Source organism: Setaria viridis, chromosome 2 (genome assembly GCF_005286985.2).
Source record: "Setaria viridis chromosome 2, Setaria_viridis_v4.0, whole genome shotgun sequence".
Taxonomy (NCBI): domain Eukaryota; kingdom Viridiplantae; phylum Streptophyta; class Magnoliopsida; order Poales; family Poaceae; genus Setaria; species Setaria viridis.
The window spans coordinates 12,243,157-12,261,018 of record NC_048264.2 but is presented as its reverse complement, the minus strand read 5'-3'; the positions used below and the strand labels follow the sequence as shown (position 1 = coordinate 12,261,018).

The 17,862-nt window shown below is 45.1% G+C and overlaps 1 protein-coding gene across 1 annotated transcript; it reads right to left on the bottom strand.

Annotated features, from left to right (window-relative positions):
• Nucleotides 1-5,347, bottom strand: LOC117844586 (histone-lysine N-methyltransferase family member SUVH2). The gene is made up of 2 exons (XM_034725305.2): nucleotides 2,915-5,347; nucleotides 1-386 (listed from the first exon to the last, which is right to left on the bottom strand). Exon 1 carries the CDS (start codon nucleotides 5,076-5,078, stop codon nucleotides 3,030-3,032), a length of 2,049 nt encoding a protein of 682 aa, XP_034581196.1. The 5' UTR covers nucleotides 5,079-5,347; the 3' UTR covers nucleotides 1-386; nucleotides 2,915-3,029.
• Nucleotides 5,348-17,862: the final 12,515 nt, after the last annotated feature.

Sequence of the window (17,862 nt, the reverse complement as noted above, 5' to 3'; positions counted from 1 at the left end):
TGCAAAATCTTCCATTTCATAACCTCTGGGGCAAAGCCTGGCTGGATCAACGTTCACTAACAGAAATGGGCAAACTTTCAGCTAGATAATTTACAGAGATATGTACATAAGAGTTCAGTAGCAGTAGCCATGACACAAAAGAGGTTAAGATTGAAACTCTGCGTCTGCTATGCCCGACAAGCTTCCTACAGCAGTGAAAATCATACTTCAAAGGTGAGTGCCTCTTGAAAATTGGCCAAGCCACCTAGGTTATCACCCAACATATACAGTAAATGGCTGATGTACAGTTGTTGATGACACCGAGTTGTAGCTTGCCCCCTCCTTATGTGAGCCCTTCTGTCACCAGAAGAGGAACATTGTTCCAGATGGAAACCTCCATTATTGGACTGAAACAAAAAAGGATACAGTAAATTCAGGGGTTTTAAGAGACTTATTACAATAACGAGCTACTGTAATTAGCTAAATTTTCAGGAAAAGGGGCAAATGATAGACAGACTGAAGGTGTGGAGAACAAACATCAGATGATAACCCTCTAGGAATGTAAATCGGCACTTCTGGACCAGCATGCGTTGCGATAAAATATAGAATTTTTTTATAAAAATAAAAGAGCCTCTGAATATAATGTGGGCCAAATGAACCTAAAAAAACGAACAAGTAGTACAGCATAGTAACAAATAATATCTAAGTGCAAAACTACAGTAAAAAGCACAGAACAATAACGTGCAGGAATAATACATGTATGGAGCAATCACCATTTCCTGGACAAGCACGAGTTTACATCAAGTACGCATAAGTAGATACTCAACTAAATAGGCAGATTAAAATCACAAGATAGCAACAGTGAATATCAAAAATGTAATCTGGACTGAATGAGTTGACATAAAAAAACAAAGAAGACATTATTGTGTTGAAATAATGTGCAAGTGCACAAATAGAATTAAAGCAAAGAACACGACTCAATAACAAATCACAGCACAGTCATGCTACATGCTACCCAAAAGGTACAGAAATTATTTTTACAGGCTATGAAGCAGTCTCCTGAATGCTTATGTTAAGTATCATTTTTTTCATACACAGATGTACAAGGTATTTTTCTTACATATCCGAAAAACAAACAAAAGTTTTATTTATTAGCTAAATCTGACAACAATGTGAGCTGTGACACTACAGAACTTCAGTAACAACTAAATTTGAAAACCATAACACGACTTTTGGCAAAGATGGAAGTAGTTAACCAGTTAATAATTGGCAATTATGACTATCAGTGCAGAGCACATGAACGACAATAAGAAATTTTTGTGTCACTTGCAAGTACCGGAAACATATTACACAGAAATAATAGGAAAACTGACGCCCCTTGTCATTCTGTATAACTAGCCAAATTACATGCAAAATCCATGCATTAGTATAATAGAGAAATGGGTAAATTTGTGTATGTTTCAAAAATGTACAACTGTTGATGGCACACACAGGTTGGAGATAAAATAGCTCGAAATAGAGACATCGGATGTGAGTGAACATGGGTTATTTGGGTGGTCACAAAAATCAGAAACAAAAAAAAAACAGAGCACAGAATATAACTGAACCTGTGTCAACTTGGTTTCTTTGGCTGCTGACCAAAGGAAACAGAAATATTTTGTTCATTAAGTATTCTATTAGAGTCCAGCAGCAGCAGAAGACAACTACTCCGACCATTATATACAGCTCATTGAGCCGTGGTGGTGGCTAACGCTGCAACTTTCAGAAGCCCAATATGAAAGGTAGTGTTGAATTAAGTTTGCTAATCTTAACTGCTACAAAGTTTTGTTCTGTAAAAAGCAATCCTATCAACCTCTTTATAAATGAGACTATATAGCTCGCTCCGAAGTCCAAATTTCTTTCATTTATTTGCACCAACAATCTCCCAAACTCTAGTATTTCTCAATGATCTAAACAGATTATCTAAACTCAAGACATTCTCAGTTCCAGTATTTGTTCATAGCTCACACAAGAATGAATGCTGCATTCACTTGTACTGTACTTTGTACACCTTGCCATCAATCCATCATCATCATCTAAATAGATGATATATGACTTTTGGTTTATAATAGGTACTCCGACAATTTTCTTGAAAGGTACATTCAGTGATTCATCATAATGTAAATCATGCTCAAGAAAGCATCTGAATCTTTTAATGTTCACTTGTTCAGGGCTATAAGCTACCGTAATAGCATTCTAACACATGACTTTTCTGCAGGATACCACCAGCTAACTCTACTATGCATCACCACCTATCAACAATTGGTATCACATGCTCTTGATGCAATCGAGTTTGGTGGTTAGCATAAGGATCCGGGGGATCAACTAAATAGCAACAATCATGTTTTCCTAATCTATAGGCAGAGTATGCATGTCCCAGTTCATAAAATTGCGAAAGTAACAGGAAAAGGAACTAGCAATGGCCATGATACTTATAGTTTTCAAAAAAGTGGTCATGATACTTGGAGATGGCCACATAATGTCCAGGCAATAAAATCATCAACTTTATTACTGGAAAAGAATCAATTTGACTATGCAATATGCTGACATACTAGCAAGGGCCACGGCTGCATACAAGTGAACTTACACAGTTTGGTAAATTAAAGATATACAGTCTATTCAGTAACTACAGCACGGATTTGTGAACCAAAGCATGGAATCAGCAATGAGGTGGAGAAATCAGAACAACAAGAGGCAAAACTATGCCATACTATAATTAGCCTAGATCTCAGTACATAATGAAACAAAATACAAAGCTTGAAGTACACATGGAACTCAGCTGTAAAGACAATAAATTTTTGAAGGGAATTATGAGTACCTACTTCCAAGAAATAGTTGAATGAAGTACCCGAAAAAAAAAAAGAAATCAAAGCACAGGAAGAATTAGGAGAATTACCAGAAGAGGAATTTAGTCGGTGGTTGGCTTGCTGATCCCCAAGTGAAGTATTATGAAAACCTCAGAGAAGAAACGGAAACAAAAGAGAGCACGGCCTTCTAAATAGGTACTCCATCTACATGGTTAACTGTCCAACCCATTCATCAACCATTCCATAGTCAATGCTTAGCTCCCTCAATGGTGGAATGTTCTCCATGGCAAAGATCATGAGGTGGGGGTAAGACGCATTGTAATGATCAAACAGCACAAACTGGACAAACACGTTTGGACTGCAACTATGGCTGAAATAACATGCCACATTCCTTGCCCTCGACACATCAATTGCAAAGTTTAACTCAGGAAGAGTAGGATAGTCTGGCGCCACATACTCAGGATTCACATCAGATATATCACCCCAATCCAACCACCTAGGAGGGAACCTATTTGGACGCACCAAGCAATCACCATTAGCGGCCACAATCTCTGATTGCTGCTGAGTAAGGACAATCCCGCTGAATTCACAAATGAATGTCCCTGCCTTAATAAGATCCAAAGACCGAACTCCCCACCCGGTCTCCCTTGATCGGAACACCTCAAGCCTATGCTGAAGCCCCTTCTGACTAACCCTGTTGGGGCAACTAGGTGGGCACCTGCAGTATGGCCCACACTCATATACCAGAGGTTTGCCTCGCAGCAGGGCTCCAGTCTTATCATATGCAAATTCACCTCCATTCCTCCCTGCACAGTTACATCCAATTGAGCAACTCTCAGCGCAATCACACCCACCACCACCCTCAGCAAACTTCCCTTGGACAGCAGAGGTAGGAAATATTGGCCGTGCAAGGTACTCGAATAAGAGTGGATCACGGTCATTGTCGAAATCATTATAGAGTGCGACTGGCAAGAGCTCTCGGCCCATGGAAATATCAAAGCTCAAATACCCTGTTGGCCTTACAGCAAACACATCCACCTTGAGCTGTTCAGCTATTCGATAATTCACGGTACCCATGGGCTCTTGTCCCTCAATGCGCAGCATTTTGTATTTATAAACACCAAACCCAGATTTCCCACGGTCGAGCCAGTAGTCCACAACCTTGTAGAGGCCATCATAGAAATATACCTTGCCGACAGGGCTGCGTCTTGACTTGACACCACGGATTACACGGATCTCAATACCATAAGCCATGCTGCGCTCAAGGGCAAGATTGCCACCCTCCAACTTCTGATCGACACAATGCTTGTGAAGGTTGGGATCACGGCCGCCATGGCCAGTGTACACAAGGACATCACCGTGGTCATCATCATCCTCATACCCACCAGACACGATTATAGATGTGGCTATAGGTTCCCCGGAGGCAGACTTGCCCGCAGTGACGTAATCGATTCCTGCCTGCACCTGGCCATGGAGGCCAAGCACGCAGAGCTCCATGCGGAAGAAGAAGGCGTCACCCACCGAGATCCCGGGCATCGGCCCCACGATGCGGCGGTCGCGGTTGAGCCAGAGGTCGTGGTCCGCCATGAGCGCCGCGGCGCGCAGGTCCGCGCGGACGCGGCGCCGGTCCCCGCCGCCGCCGTACCCGTTGACGCCCGCGAGGCCGAGGGACTCGGCGCGCTCGTCGTCCCTGAGCAGCAGCCCGCGGAGGCACTCGAAGGTGATGCGCGCCCGGCGCACGAGGTCGCGGAAGTAGATCTGGTCCCGCACGCCGAGCGAGGAGACCCGCACGAGCTCCGATGACCGCGGCCGGCGCTTCTTCACGACGGAACCGGACCCGGGCTGCACCACCGAGGGCGCGGTAGCCGCCGGAGCCGGCGCCGGGACGATCGCCCCGGGACCCGCCGACGAGAGGTAGAGGCTCGCGAGGCGGTAGTACTCCCGGAGGAGCGCGTCCTCGTCGGGGTTCGGCGGCAGCGCCTGCAGCGGCGTCATCACCGGCGCGGACGACAGGTCGGGCGTCGCCGGCGGCGGAGGCGCAAAGGCCGCAGGAGCCGCCGCCGCCGCATGCCGCTGCTGCTGCGGCGTCTGGGCTGGGGGCGCAGGCAGCGGCAGGGGCCCGCGCTCCGGCGACGCCGGCTCCGACTTGGGCTCTCTCTTGAGGAACGGCAGGAAGTTGAGGTCGATGGAGTCGGACGAACCTGCCGGAGACGACAGCGACGACGACGACGGCGAGGATTCCTCCACCTCCATTTCCACAACAGAAAACCCCCTGCCCGCCTTCGTCGCCGCCTCCTCCGCCCCCGAAATTCCCCCAAACCCTCGCGGCGGGCGCGTGACGGAGATGGCGAGGTAGATTGGAGAGGCGGAGGGCGGTTGGGGAGTGGAGGATTTTCACCAACTGGTGACGAGGTGGCGTTGGTGTAGGTGAGAAGGAAATGGCGGAGGGAGGGAGGGAGGAGAGGGTGCGAAATCTCCGAAATGGAGCGCCCTTTTCCGGAGCTCGAAGGAAATGCGAAATTAATTTGGGCGAGAGGAGGGCAGGAACACAAGTCTAAAAAGTCTGAGGGGATGCACCTCCTCGTGCTCTTCACAGTCACTGACAAGTAGGTCCGGTAGACAACTTGTGAGCGTTCCAAGAGAAAAGAGACTTCAATGATAGTTGGTACCTTGGGAGAGGTGCAGGGTTAATTTAGGTATATCACCAACTTTGACTCGGTGTCATCACCGGCAACTGCCGGTGACGGACCGAGTCGGAAGCTTTTAAATTACACATTAAAATAGAGATTCCGATACGAGAAATAAGTTACTAACAATTATATATTTTAAAAGAAAATCAAACATTAAAGATGGGTGGTTATTAAGTGGTGGAGCGGAAAGGAGGTTTAATTCATAATTTACGTTGGTATATGTTATACTTATCATTTCTATTTCTACATAGAAAATAAGTGGTGGCTAAATTAGAAGTTTATGCATCAAATCGACCATTTTTCTTTTTTTCTTCGTGAGATTTTGATAGCATGGACATTTGAAATTTGCCTCAAGATGCTTAACCCAGGTAATGAATATGCAGAGGATATTTTTGAGATTCAAGAATTTCCATTAGTTAGACATGATCATTTAATTAACAAGAGTGTAAAATTGTTTGCAAACAATGTACTCTATTGTGTTTTTAGAAAAAATCCTCTAGAAACTTAAATTTTGAAAATGTTGTTAATTAATGTATTTTTTTTCTCCTTGTCAATATTAATCTCTCTTTATGATTTGTATTACTTTCCCTCTCTTATGAACTTTTCTTGCTAACATTTTCCATACCCCTAGAGGTTACAGTTTGAGGTGGATGTGGCTTGCTCTAAATCTAATTTTGTTACTTTTTCTGCTTTTGTTCATATTAGTGAGTGGACTTTGGGTTTGGGCACCATTGCTAAATGCTACATAGTACTCGATCAATTCGTTTTTAGTAGCCACATTAGTATTTTAAAAGTTAAACTTCTTGTTGATCAACAATTATTCAAATTATATGTATACTTACAACCTAGTATATATACATATATGACTAGAATCACATTTAAAAATATTTTGACATGACATTGATTTTGTAGAAAATAGTGATATACATTAAGATAAATTGACAATCAAAATATGCACCTAAAAGACTGTTTAAATCCTACTGCACTTGCTAAAATTGAATGGAGGAGATAATTCTTTTAGTTATGCCTCCTAGAAAGATGCATTGGTTAATCACCTCATGCAAATCTAAACAAAGAAGGATTTTTAACAATTACTGAATAAGGTGTAGCCTCTACCACATATGACAGCACTCATGAGATATATTTTATTTCTTCTTCGAGTGTGCTTGGACCCATTAGTGTTAATTGTTAGTTTAGTTGCTATGGATCCAACTTGGCTGGCTAATAGAGTAGCTAACTATTAGCCAACAACTGGCCATCAATTCTTAGAACCATTAGTGAGGCTCGTCCCTAGGTAGAATCAAGCTATTTGTCCACATGGGTCTGTACCTGCCAGGTCCCCCAAATTTATCTTAGTTTTCTTTATATAAACTACTAATTTATATTAGACTGTAAGAAAAACACGTACATCAACTAGTACAGATGTGCATACACATAACCGTCCACCAGAACAAACACGGAAGGCCCTACACAACAAAAGAATTGCACCCTAGGTCCTTGGAGACCTTTGTTCTTGCCATCAATGATCTGCGTCGTCAAAATCCAGAGGAAGGTGACAACACAGCACTATCGCACGACAGTTATGAAAAGAGCCGCAACAACACCCCGCTTTGGGAAAATAGGAGTCACTCATTGCATCGTTTTTCCAATAGCCTCTTTTGCTTGGTTACTCGATCGGTGATTATATTGATTAGTATTTCTATCTTGGCCTCTCTTGGCACAAGGCATTTACCGTTTTCCCCTGAATTTTACCAGGACAACCCTGCTATTAGTTTTCTAACTTATTTGAAGAACTGCTAGCTGAGTTCCCATTTGTTGCAATAAAACACCCCCCCAAAACAAAAATACAAGATATGCCATGGTCTTGGCAGAAGATCATCAATTGACCAAAATATGAGATTTTTGGCTTCATATTCTCGTCTAGAACCATGTTACTTGCTTTTCAGATCACGGTGAACTATTTGAGCCGAGTGTCCTCATGGAGGTACTCCAAGCCTCAATCGATGCATTTATAATACTATACCTGTACCGAGATTCAGTTTGTTAGTTATCACGTTTCTCATTCTCAGTATCCATACTATTGAAAGGATCATGTGATGCCTAGAGAGGGGTGAATATGCGGTATCTAAATATTCTTCGCAGCAGTGTCAGATATGTCGAACTTCCGACGGGGTTGAATTTTTGGTAGTTGGTCGGAACTTTCGACATCAGATAAAGTACTATATGAAATTCAAATACAAACTTGTTTGAGCAGAATCTACAAGAGAAAACTCACAAGCACATAGATCAGGACAAAACAAGTTTAGTCAAAAAGAACTTGAAAAACACAATAAGCATACAAGATAAGGATTTGTCCACCGAAGTTCACTCCCACAAAGGAAGCTATGTCTCCATTGAGGAGCTCACAAAGAGCGGGTCCTCATTAACCCTTTACCTCTCCCAATCAACCACAAAGGAAGATTAAGTCACTTACTATGAATCTTCCAAGAGGATGGGCAATACAAACTTTCCAGGCGCACCACAACGAGAGGCCGCTCAAACAGACGACGCCTAACCGTCTAGAAGCAAGCTTCAAAAGTAACAAACGCGAACCGAAGATGCTTCAAATGCTCTTGAGATGAACAAGGTTGACCTCACACTCAAAGCTACAATTACCCACCTCAAATCTTTCTCTCACACATGCCCTACCTCAAATCTTCTCAAGGATTAGCTCTAGAAGGGAGTGTGAGAGAGTATTAAATGCTCAAGGAGGTGTTTGTCTTGAGTTAGGTCAGCAGCAAATGAAGAGGGAGTGAGGGGGTATAAATCAGGGGCGGAGCCAGCCGGTAGAGTCATCGGTGTCAGTTGTATTAAACACCGATGTCAACTCTATGGATAAACAGTGCACAACAGTGTTTTACCACTGATTTTCAAGAAAGTTATCGATGTCAACTGACAACGACAGTGAAGCCTAGCTCCACCCCTAGTATGAATACCCGAACCCCCACCCCCCTAAAAAAACTAGCCATTACTATGGTGTTAAAGTACCTGACAGAACTTCCGACACAGGGTCGGAACTTCCAATGACATGAACATAAACTCCACTGAGAACCCCTTATCAGCAGTCTCCCAACAATTCCGACAACTGTCGGAACTTCTGACACTTAGTCAGAACTTCCGACAGGAACAAAAGCTGTGAGAAACATCATGTGAAAATGCAGGGCTATGGTATCTCTCATAGGTGGTTAGCATCTCAAATGAGCACTTTAACATCTTCAAGCCAACCAGCCGCGTCCCCCTTTATAGTACGGTGTTTCTATACTCAAATTCAAAATTAGAAAATTATAAATCATTCTTCTTTTGTGCTCTAACATCGTGCTTCACTATATATTTTGGGGTCCTTCTTTATACCTTTGCACTTCTTTTGCCTTAAGCCTATCAATTTCTCAATAAAATCATTAGTCCCTTAATTATGCATGTCATCAACACCAAAACCCACTTAGGGGATCAAGATGCACTTTCAACTACAAAGAGTGATGAAATTGAGGTCAATTCCCACCTAGAGATATACGCCCTACCTCTCATAGAGGGCCCATCCGTCAGGCAAAAACCAATCAAAAGTGATGATGAGGGGGAGAGAAAAATTGACATCATCCCTCCATTGAAAACTTCCCGCTCCACCTTTTTTTTGCACCATGACAATTTTTCCCTATTTCTACCCGCTGGTCCCACTCATCATTGCCCCGTCCAAGATTCCCGTCCAAAATTTCCTTCCAAAAATTCGCGCCCCACAAATAATGCATTAGTCAATCAATCAATCCCAAGAACCTCATGTTTCCTTTTGGAACCCTTCTAATTATGAGCTCATGGTCCGCACCAATCCAATTAATTGATTGATTGACGGTCAATCACAATCAAATCATCCATCACATCGAGTCCCTTTCCTTTCCTGTTACATCAAAACCCTTCCAATTACGAGCCCATTCTCCCACCAATCTAATTGATTGATGATTGACGATCGACACGATCAATCCAGAATAATCATACACAAATCACATTGAGTTCCTTCCAATTACATTGAAACCCTTCTAATTATGAGCCCAATAACCCTATCAATCAAATTGATTGATTGAAGCATGTATACTTTTAAATCTACTCCCTCCATTTCAAATTGTAGATCATTTGGCTTTTCTAGATACATGATTGTTGCTATGCACCTAGATATACGTTATGTGTAGAACAATCACCCACAACTTCAGTTAGGAAAGGCAAATCGACTTGCAATTTGAAAATCCACAACTTCAATTTATGAATCCATGGGGGCATAATCCTTAATTTGAAGCGGAGGGAGTAACTATTAGCTTAAATAGATCTAAACAGTCATCAACAACTTCAGTTTATGAATCCATCAGGACATAATCCTCTAGGTAATATAATTTCCAACAAAAGACACTTGTCATAGGCTCAAATTTCTAGCCTAACTTTGCCTAAGGTTAGGTAGTCATTTTCTTACCACAAAATATGGCAAGACTAAGATCACCCACCTTAGTATATACTATAAAGAGCCACCTTAGTCTATACAATAAAGAGTGAGCAAATTGAGGTTAATTCCCACGCAGAGTTATACCCACATACCCCTCACAGAGGGCTCACTTGTCAGGCTAAATCAGACTAGATTGGTTGGCGGAGGAAGGGGGTAGACAAAATATTCCTAGCATCTGTTGCATATTGCCGCTCTACCATGTTTAATGGTTATGAATTTTTGTCACCATATATTTTTTACTTGCGGCCCCACGTACTGCAAAGGCATGTTAAATCACAATTGATCCATTCAGGTCAGGACTTTCCAATTCAAGCCAAATGCTCAATCATGGTCAATCCAGAATAATCAAATCACCAATCACGCTGAGTCCCCTTCCAATTACGTCAAAACCCTTCCAATTACAAGCCCATAGTCTCTACCATGTAGTGCATCAGCTCCTAAGGCCTAGCTTGAGCCCACCAGTGGGCTCGCGCTTCAATTCATCGATGGAGCCATCAGTAGGCACAAGCACCATGCGAAGGAGCTACGACCAACATGAGTGTTGAGGCTTGCGAGCTTGGCATGGCCAGTGGTGCTACAACTGTGGCGATAAGGGGCATCGCCTGCCGTACGTCTGCTAGACCTGCACGGCCCGCTTGCTGCATGAAGCGTCCCCACATAAGTAGAGACCATATGTGATACAAATATCAGTCCTAGGAGGCTGATTGCACATTTATTCAACAGATGGTTCGAAGTCCTCGGCAACAAAGTCCGGATCCTCCTCTGAAGCAATAAAGCAAGGGTGAGTACAAACGTACTCAACAAGTCCAACCACGCCCAAGAGGGGGTATAACAAGAATATGCACAAGTCATAACAAGGATAAGACTAAGGTTCATTTGTAATAAAGCTAGGTTTTTAACACATGCAAGGGTTTACTTTCAAAAAGGGTTTTCTCAAAGCATTTATTTAGTAACAAAATTATTGAGTGGAGTTCATCCTACACAAAGGATCCAAATTTTAATGCTACTGGACTCCCCGTCCGTGGTACCTCACAGCACAACTGCCAGACACTTCTAAAATCCAACACACGCCATGAAAATCATCCATCTCCCAAAAGCTAGTTATGTGCCCAAACCATAACTCGTCCAATACCGTGGACATGGCTATTCGAATAGGTTTTAAATCTGCAGAGGTGTACACTTTACCCACAAGTAGGGTATCGTAGCACAATCACCTTAGTGTCAATGCGGATCCTATCAGAGCCATTACCCACCTTAGCTAAGACCTAACTAGCCAACACGAAAGCAACCAAGGGGTCGATCACCTACCAACGAGGCCTTAACTGGGATCTACGCCACACATGCTTACTCCTTCTCCATGGTCTCCATTGCTCACCAGCTCTCCTGATGGCTAACAGACTAGCTAGTGGGATTTATGCTAAGCCTTCGCCGCATACAAAGGTCAAGTGGTTGCACGATAAATTGTGTTAGGTAAGATGACACATCAACTCGGTCCTTAATCAAGACAAGACAGATATCTCCCAACCTGCTCAACCACTAAGGTACGAGCCCAACTTGGCATTTCACATAAGAAACACCCATCCGTCTCATCTAAACATCTTTCCTTATTCTGCACCAAAAACCCATTTATTTCCAAAACACTCACGCATTTATCTTCAGCAAAACATTGTATTCATGATTGAGTTGTATCAAAGAAAGTAACCAATTCCTAAGCATTCTAGCAGCAATTATCTTCTAAATAGAGCATATCATATTTAGAGATAATTTTAGGCCATTAAGGAATAATCATAGCAATCAAGGGGTGGCTATCCAACCGGGTGTTTAAGTAGTAAAACAATATGCAATTTATAGAAATAGCCAATAGGTTGTGTCTGTAAAACTGGGATAAATATGCATCAAAGGGTAGGATTGGACTTGCCGTCCTCAAAGGCTTTCAGGAGTTCCTGCTCGCGATACGGGTCCTTGGGCTCTAGCTTGTGGTACTGGCCTTCAAGCTCCTCTTCGGGCTCCTCCTCCTCGGTCACTCCACGATCTACGACACACACGAGCGAGCACACAATGAATAAAAGAAACTAAGGTTTTACCCATTGAGCTCGGGGATAGAGAGAGAGAGAGAGAGAACCAAAAATAGAGGAAGGAAGAGTGTTTTCAGGGAATTGGTAGATGACTCGGCGGGAATATGTTTGGGAATAACGTGGTCAAATGGGTTCATAGGAGAAAATTTGGTGCATAAAATGTTAGCGAGAAGGCGCTTACGGGCTGCTTTTAAAGGGTCCAGGGACCTTTCTATAAAAGAATTTGGGAGAGGGAGATGTCCTAGCGAAAATGGGAAAATAAGAGGGGAAGGGTCACGGTGGGAAAAGGGAAAAGGGAAAAGGGAGGGGTTTAAAGGCAAAACCGTCTTCTTCTCGAACAAAAACAAGGGAGGGAGGCCAGGCTTGGGTGGCCGGTCGCCTGGCGGCGGTGGCGGCGGTGGCCGGGAAGTGGGAGAAAAGAGGGAGGAGATTGAGAGGGTTCGATTCTTCTTCTCACCTTAGGCTGGGGCGGCTTGGAGGGGTGGCTCCACGACGGCGGGCGGAATGAGGCAGTGGCGGTTATGTGCGGCGGCGCTGGGGAGCTCGAGAGGGAAGGAAGATGGTCGGGGGTGCTCGTGGTGGAGTTAGGAGTGGAGTGAAGGCCCTTTTATAGGTCGGAGGCGAGGGGGAGAGGGTGGCAACGGGCGGCGCACAGGGAGGCAGCAATAATGGCTGTCGGCGGGTGGCGCGGAATGGGTGGGGCATCACAGGGCGGCTGGGCACGGGATGCGCGGGCACAGGGCGGCTGGGCATGGGATGCGCGGGCACAGGGCGGCACTGTGCTTGTCCAGCGTGCGGCACGTTGACTTGGCGACGGGTGGCGCGCTGGCAGGCGACAGGGGCGGTGGTGTGTGCGCAGTGCGGTCGCAGGGCACATGCACGGGCATGCAGGGGCGAGGCCGGGCGCAGATGCGCGCGTGGGCGAGCGCGGTGGAGGCGAGCGGGAGTGCGGGGCCGGGTGCGCACGGCAGTGGTGCGGCTAGGGAGCAAGCGGGCCGGGTAGGAGACAGGCGTGCGTGGCTAGGAGAGAAAGGGAGATAGGTGGGAGAGGGAGAGAGAAAGAGAATGGGAAGACAAGGAAAAGGGGGAAAAGGAGATGAGGTAAAAAGGGAAAGGGTTGGAGTAAAAAGAAAAGATAGAAGTAAATGGTGTGAAGTGTTAAAGAGATAGAGAGAGAGAGAGAACGGGGATTGCGGAAGCGCTCGTGGGCATGAGCGCAGCTGACTTCCGACCGGCATGTAGCGTGGCTCCCGGATAGGAAAAGGGAGAAAATGGATGGTGGTTAGCTTTGGTGCCGGGTCGGCAGAATCGCCGGGAAGACGAGATTTGGGAGCTCAGGCGATGAAAAGATTTTGAAAAAGATTTTTAGCGAGTGATTTAATTTGGTGAATTTTAGGGATGTTACAAACCTACCCCACTTAAACTGAATCTTGTCCTCGAGATTTGGCTGAATCCTGAAGAGATGGGGAAACTTTTTCCTTAGAGCATCTTCTTGTTCCCAAGGATTACATCTATTCCTTTGGACTTAAGTACTACTAGGTCCGCTAGAAACTCTACCCCACTTAAATTGATCCTTGCTCGGGAACAACCTAGTCGACACAGTTCTAAGTGTTCGGGTTAATAGGGGTAGCCTTAGTAGTACTATAGGTATACTATGCTTGTCCACAAAACTTAATGATATGAAAGAATGCAATGCTCCAGAATCAAAAGTATTGTTACCAAGACTGAGCTAAGTAGAAACTCACCAAGTACTATGCCTTGTGTTTCCCGATTCTCTTGCGCGCTGATGTGGTTGATGCGGGCTCGTCCAAATGACTGCTAGGGCAGCCTCGTCCGCTGGTTGTTGTTGTTGCTAGGGTTGTTGTTGCTGCGGACTGGGACACGGTTGGCACCTAACAAGGCTAGCCTTGGTCCATTCACAGAGTTGGAGAAGGCTGAGGCTGCTGGCTTGTTGGCATATGGACAGTTGGTGATGAAATGCCCTGTCTCACGGCAATTGAAACATCCCCTGTTGTTGCCGGTGACTTGGCTGACACCACTCTATGGGGCCTTCATACTATTCTGGCTCCTGAAAGGGACGTTGGGCTGGTGAGAACCAGAGGCTTGAGTCTGAGTCTTGTATTGCATGGGGACTTGGTGCTTATGTCCTGGAAAGTTGAAACTTCTCAGCTTCTGAAATTGGTCTTGCTGATGAGCCTTGCTCTCCATAAACTTGTGCTTGTTATCCTTCGTTTCCTCTGCCTTGGCTCTCTCAGTCAGAATGGACTTGTTCATCTAGGTGTTGAAGTCTGGGAAGGTGTGGGGTGTCAATAGGGTCCTTAATTCTGCATTCAGGCTCTTCATGAACATATCCTACTTCCTTCAATCCATATCCACCTCTTTCCAGGGCATAACGGACCAATTCCATGAACTAATAGGTGTACTCTTCCACTGTCTTGCTTCCTTGGAGCAGCTCATGGAACTCATCTGCTTGCGCTTCATCATGGCTACCGGGATGTCCTAGCAGCGGAACTCCGTCACAAACTCCTCCCAGCTGATGGTGGAGGCATCCTTGACGGCTGTGTAGTTGTTCAACCACCAGGTTAGAGTAGTCCCAGTAAGCTGATGGGCAGCCAAGAGAACTTTGTCTCTGCCCTCACAACCAAATGGTTCCAGCTTCCTTTGGATGACCCGCAACCAGTCATCTGCGTCCAAAGGATTAATGGATCCACCGAAAGTGGGTGGATTGATCCGGAGGAAGTTTGTCAGCTTCTCATTCATGCTTTGCCTGTGGGGCCTCTGGCGGGTGATAGCATTGGCCAAAGCTTCCAATAGAAGAGTCTGGTTGTTCATCATTTGCACCAGATCAATAATAGGTGGGGCCTCTGGCGGGTGATAGCATTGGCCAAGGCTTCCAACAGAAGAGCCTGGTTGTTCATCACTTGCACCAGATCAATAACAAGCGGGGGCGGTGGCTGCTGTGCCCCTACTTGGCTTTCTCCTCTACCTTGAGGTTGGCTCACCTCCTGCTCCTCATGGTGTACTGCAGGGGGTGGTTCTTGCCTTTCTTGCTGTCTTTCTGCACTGGGGGTGGCATGGGCTTGACTTGGGGAGGTCCTGGTGGCATGCTTGGGAGGCATCTGTAGATTAGGCAAGATTGCATGAGACTTGGATTTGAGTTTAAGGTGATGCTTAAATTTGTTAATTCGTATTTTTAAAAAGAAAAAATCCACCTCCTGTCGACAAGCAAACAACTAACAACACAACAAGTACAAACGATTTTATTTTTTGCCAGGGGGTTACAACACTTTGGGTAAGCCTAAAACATGCACTACACAACCTGGTACCACAACTACAACTGGAGGGGGTACAACTCCAACTTTGGACTAGGGTGGCTTCATTTCTTGGGGGTACAACTCTAAGCTAGGTACCCGGGTGAGTCTTTATCCTAGACAGAGTGATCTCTAGTGAAATGAGGAGTGCCAGCATGTCGTCCTCCGCTGAGGGTGGCTCGACGATTTCAGAGCCTCTTCTATAAGACTCTGAAGGTGGTGGTGTTGGTGGAGTGTTGGGGCTCTTTCTCTTGCCAGGTTCTCGGGCGATGGGGATTCCATCCAAGATTGGGGCCTCCTCATCCTCCATGGCCAGCATTCTCCTCCTAGCACGATTCACGAGATGGGCATCCTTCAATTCCTGGGAGTGCCGATCCTCGGCCGGCTTGAGGGCCTCAATGGCAGCAGCCTCACTACTTTGGGCGGCCACAGCTCGTGCCTTGACTTCTGCCAGTTTCACCTGGAGCCTTCTCACCATGACCTCTGCATCCTTGGCTTTGCGAATCTACTGCTTTAGCTTTGTTGCCTGCTTGTCATAGATCTCATCCAGAGTGAGGAGGTAGGCAGCCATGTGGAGTACCGTGGGGTCATCCTCGCGCTGTCCACATCCTTCCAAGGTCCTCACCCGGGCCAGCCAAACTAGGCGGTTCTTCTTGATAGGCGGGTAGAATCTCATCGGAGTGTGGTAGATGTGCTTCTCATAAATCTAGCACAGGAAACATAGAGCCTTCCGGGCTGGCACTTGGTAGGTGTCCTCATGCCGGAAATCGGTGGTAGTCACATTCCACGGATGAATGTCGGGGTAGCAGTTACTCCTTCCGATGTAGATAATCATCTCACACCGAAGGGTCCCGCGGTCCTCATACTCCCTGCTGGTGTACTCCGGGCGCTCATAAATGCCGAGGCAGTCCATGCAAATGAACCATCCTTCTTCAGCCATCTTGAAAGAATCTGGGTGTAAATCATTTTTGCAACAGAGCAAGGGGAGCAAGAAGATTTTTAAATCACATATTTTTGTCATAAAGGCTTTTCGGTCCTAATAGTTGCATCCTACAGCCAACGATGGCTCTGATACCACCTGAAGCATCCCCATATAAGTAGAGACTAAATGTGATATAAATATCAGTCCCAAGAGGCTGATAGCACATTTATTCAACAGATGGGTTCATGAACTGTACAACTCTCAAGGGAGCGGGCGCAAAAGCCACACCGAAAAGATAAGTAAAACAACAACGATAATGATCCAAGCTACTGCCCAAATGAACCCTAGACAACAGTCGGGACTACACGCCAGCGGAAGCATCCTGCAAAGGGCCAACGCCACAGGCAACGTTTAGTGCGGAAGCAACCACCTACTCGAAATTCCTCAGCAAAGTTTGAATCCTCCTCTAAAGCAACAAAGCAAGGGTGAGTACAAACGTACTCAACAAGTCCAACCACGCCCACGGAGGGGGTATAACAAGAATATGCACAAGTCATAACAAGGATAAGGCTAAGGTTCATTTGCAATAAAGCTAGGTTTTTAACACATGCAAGGATTTGCTTTCAAAAAGGATTTTTTTCAAAGCATTTATTTAGTAACGGAATTATTGAGTGGGGTTCATCCTACACAAAGGATCTAAATTTTAATGCTACCGAACTCCCCGTCCGCGGTACCTCACGGCACAACTGCCAGACACTTCCAAAATCCAACACACACCATGAAAATCATCCATCTGCAGAGGTGTACACTTTACCCACAAGTAGGGTACCGCAGCACGATCACCTTAGTGTTAGTGCGGATCCTATCAGAGCCATTACCCACCTTAGCTAAGACCTGACTAGCCAACACGAAAGGAACCAAAAGGTCGATGAATTACCAATGAGGTCTTAACCGGGACGTACACCACACGTGCTTACTCCTTCTCCATGGTCTCCCGTTGCTCACTAGCTCTCCTGATGGCTAACAGACTAGCTAGTGAGATTTATGCTAAGCATTCACCGCATACAAAGGTTGAATGGTTACACGATAAATTGGGTTAGGTAAGGTGACAGATCAACTCGGTCCTTAATCAAGATAAGACAGATATCTCCCAACTTGCTCAATCACTAAGGTACGAGCCCAACTTGGTATTTCACACCATAAACACTCATCCGTCTCATCTAAACATCTTTCCTTATTTTTCACCAAAAACCCATTTATTTCCAAAACACTCATGCATTTATCTTTAGCAAAATATTTGTATTCATGATTGGGTTGTATCAAAGAAAGTAATCAATTCCTAAGCATTCTAGCAACAATTATCTTCTAAACAGAGCATATCATGTTTAGAGATAACTCTAGGTCATCAAGGAATAATCATAGCAACCAAAGGGTGGCTATGCAACTAGGTCTTAAAGCAGTAAAACAATATGCAATTTATAAAAACGGCCAATAGGTTGTGTCTATAAAACTGGGAT

Bases quoted from the DNA above. Each gene is read 5' to 3' on its own strand.
- LOC117844586 (XM_034725305.2), bottom strand. From the start codon at position 5,078: ATGGAGGTGGAGGAATCCTCGCCGTCGTCGTCGTCGCTGTCGTCTCCG.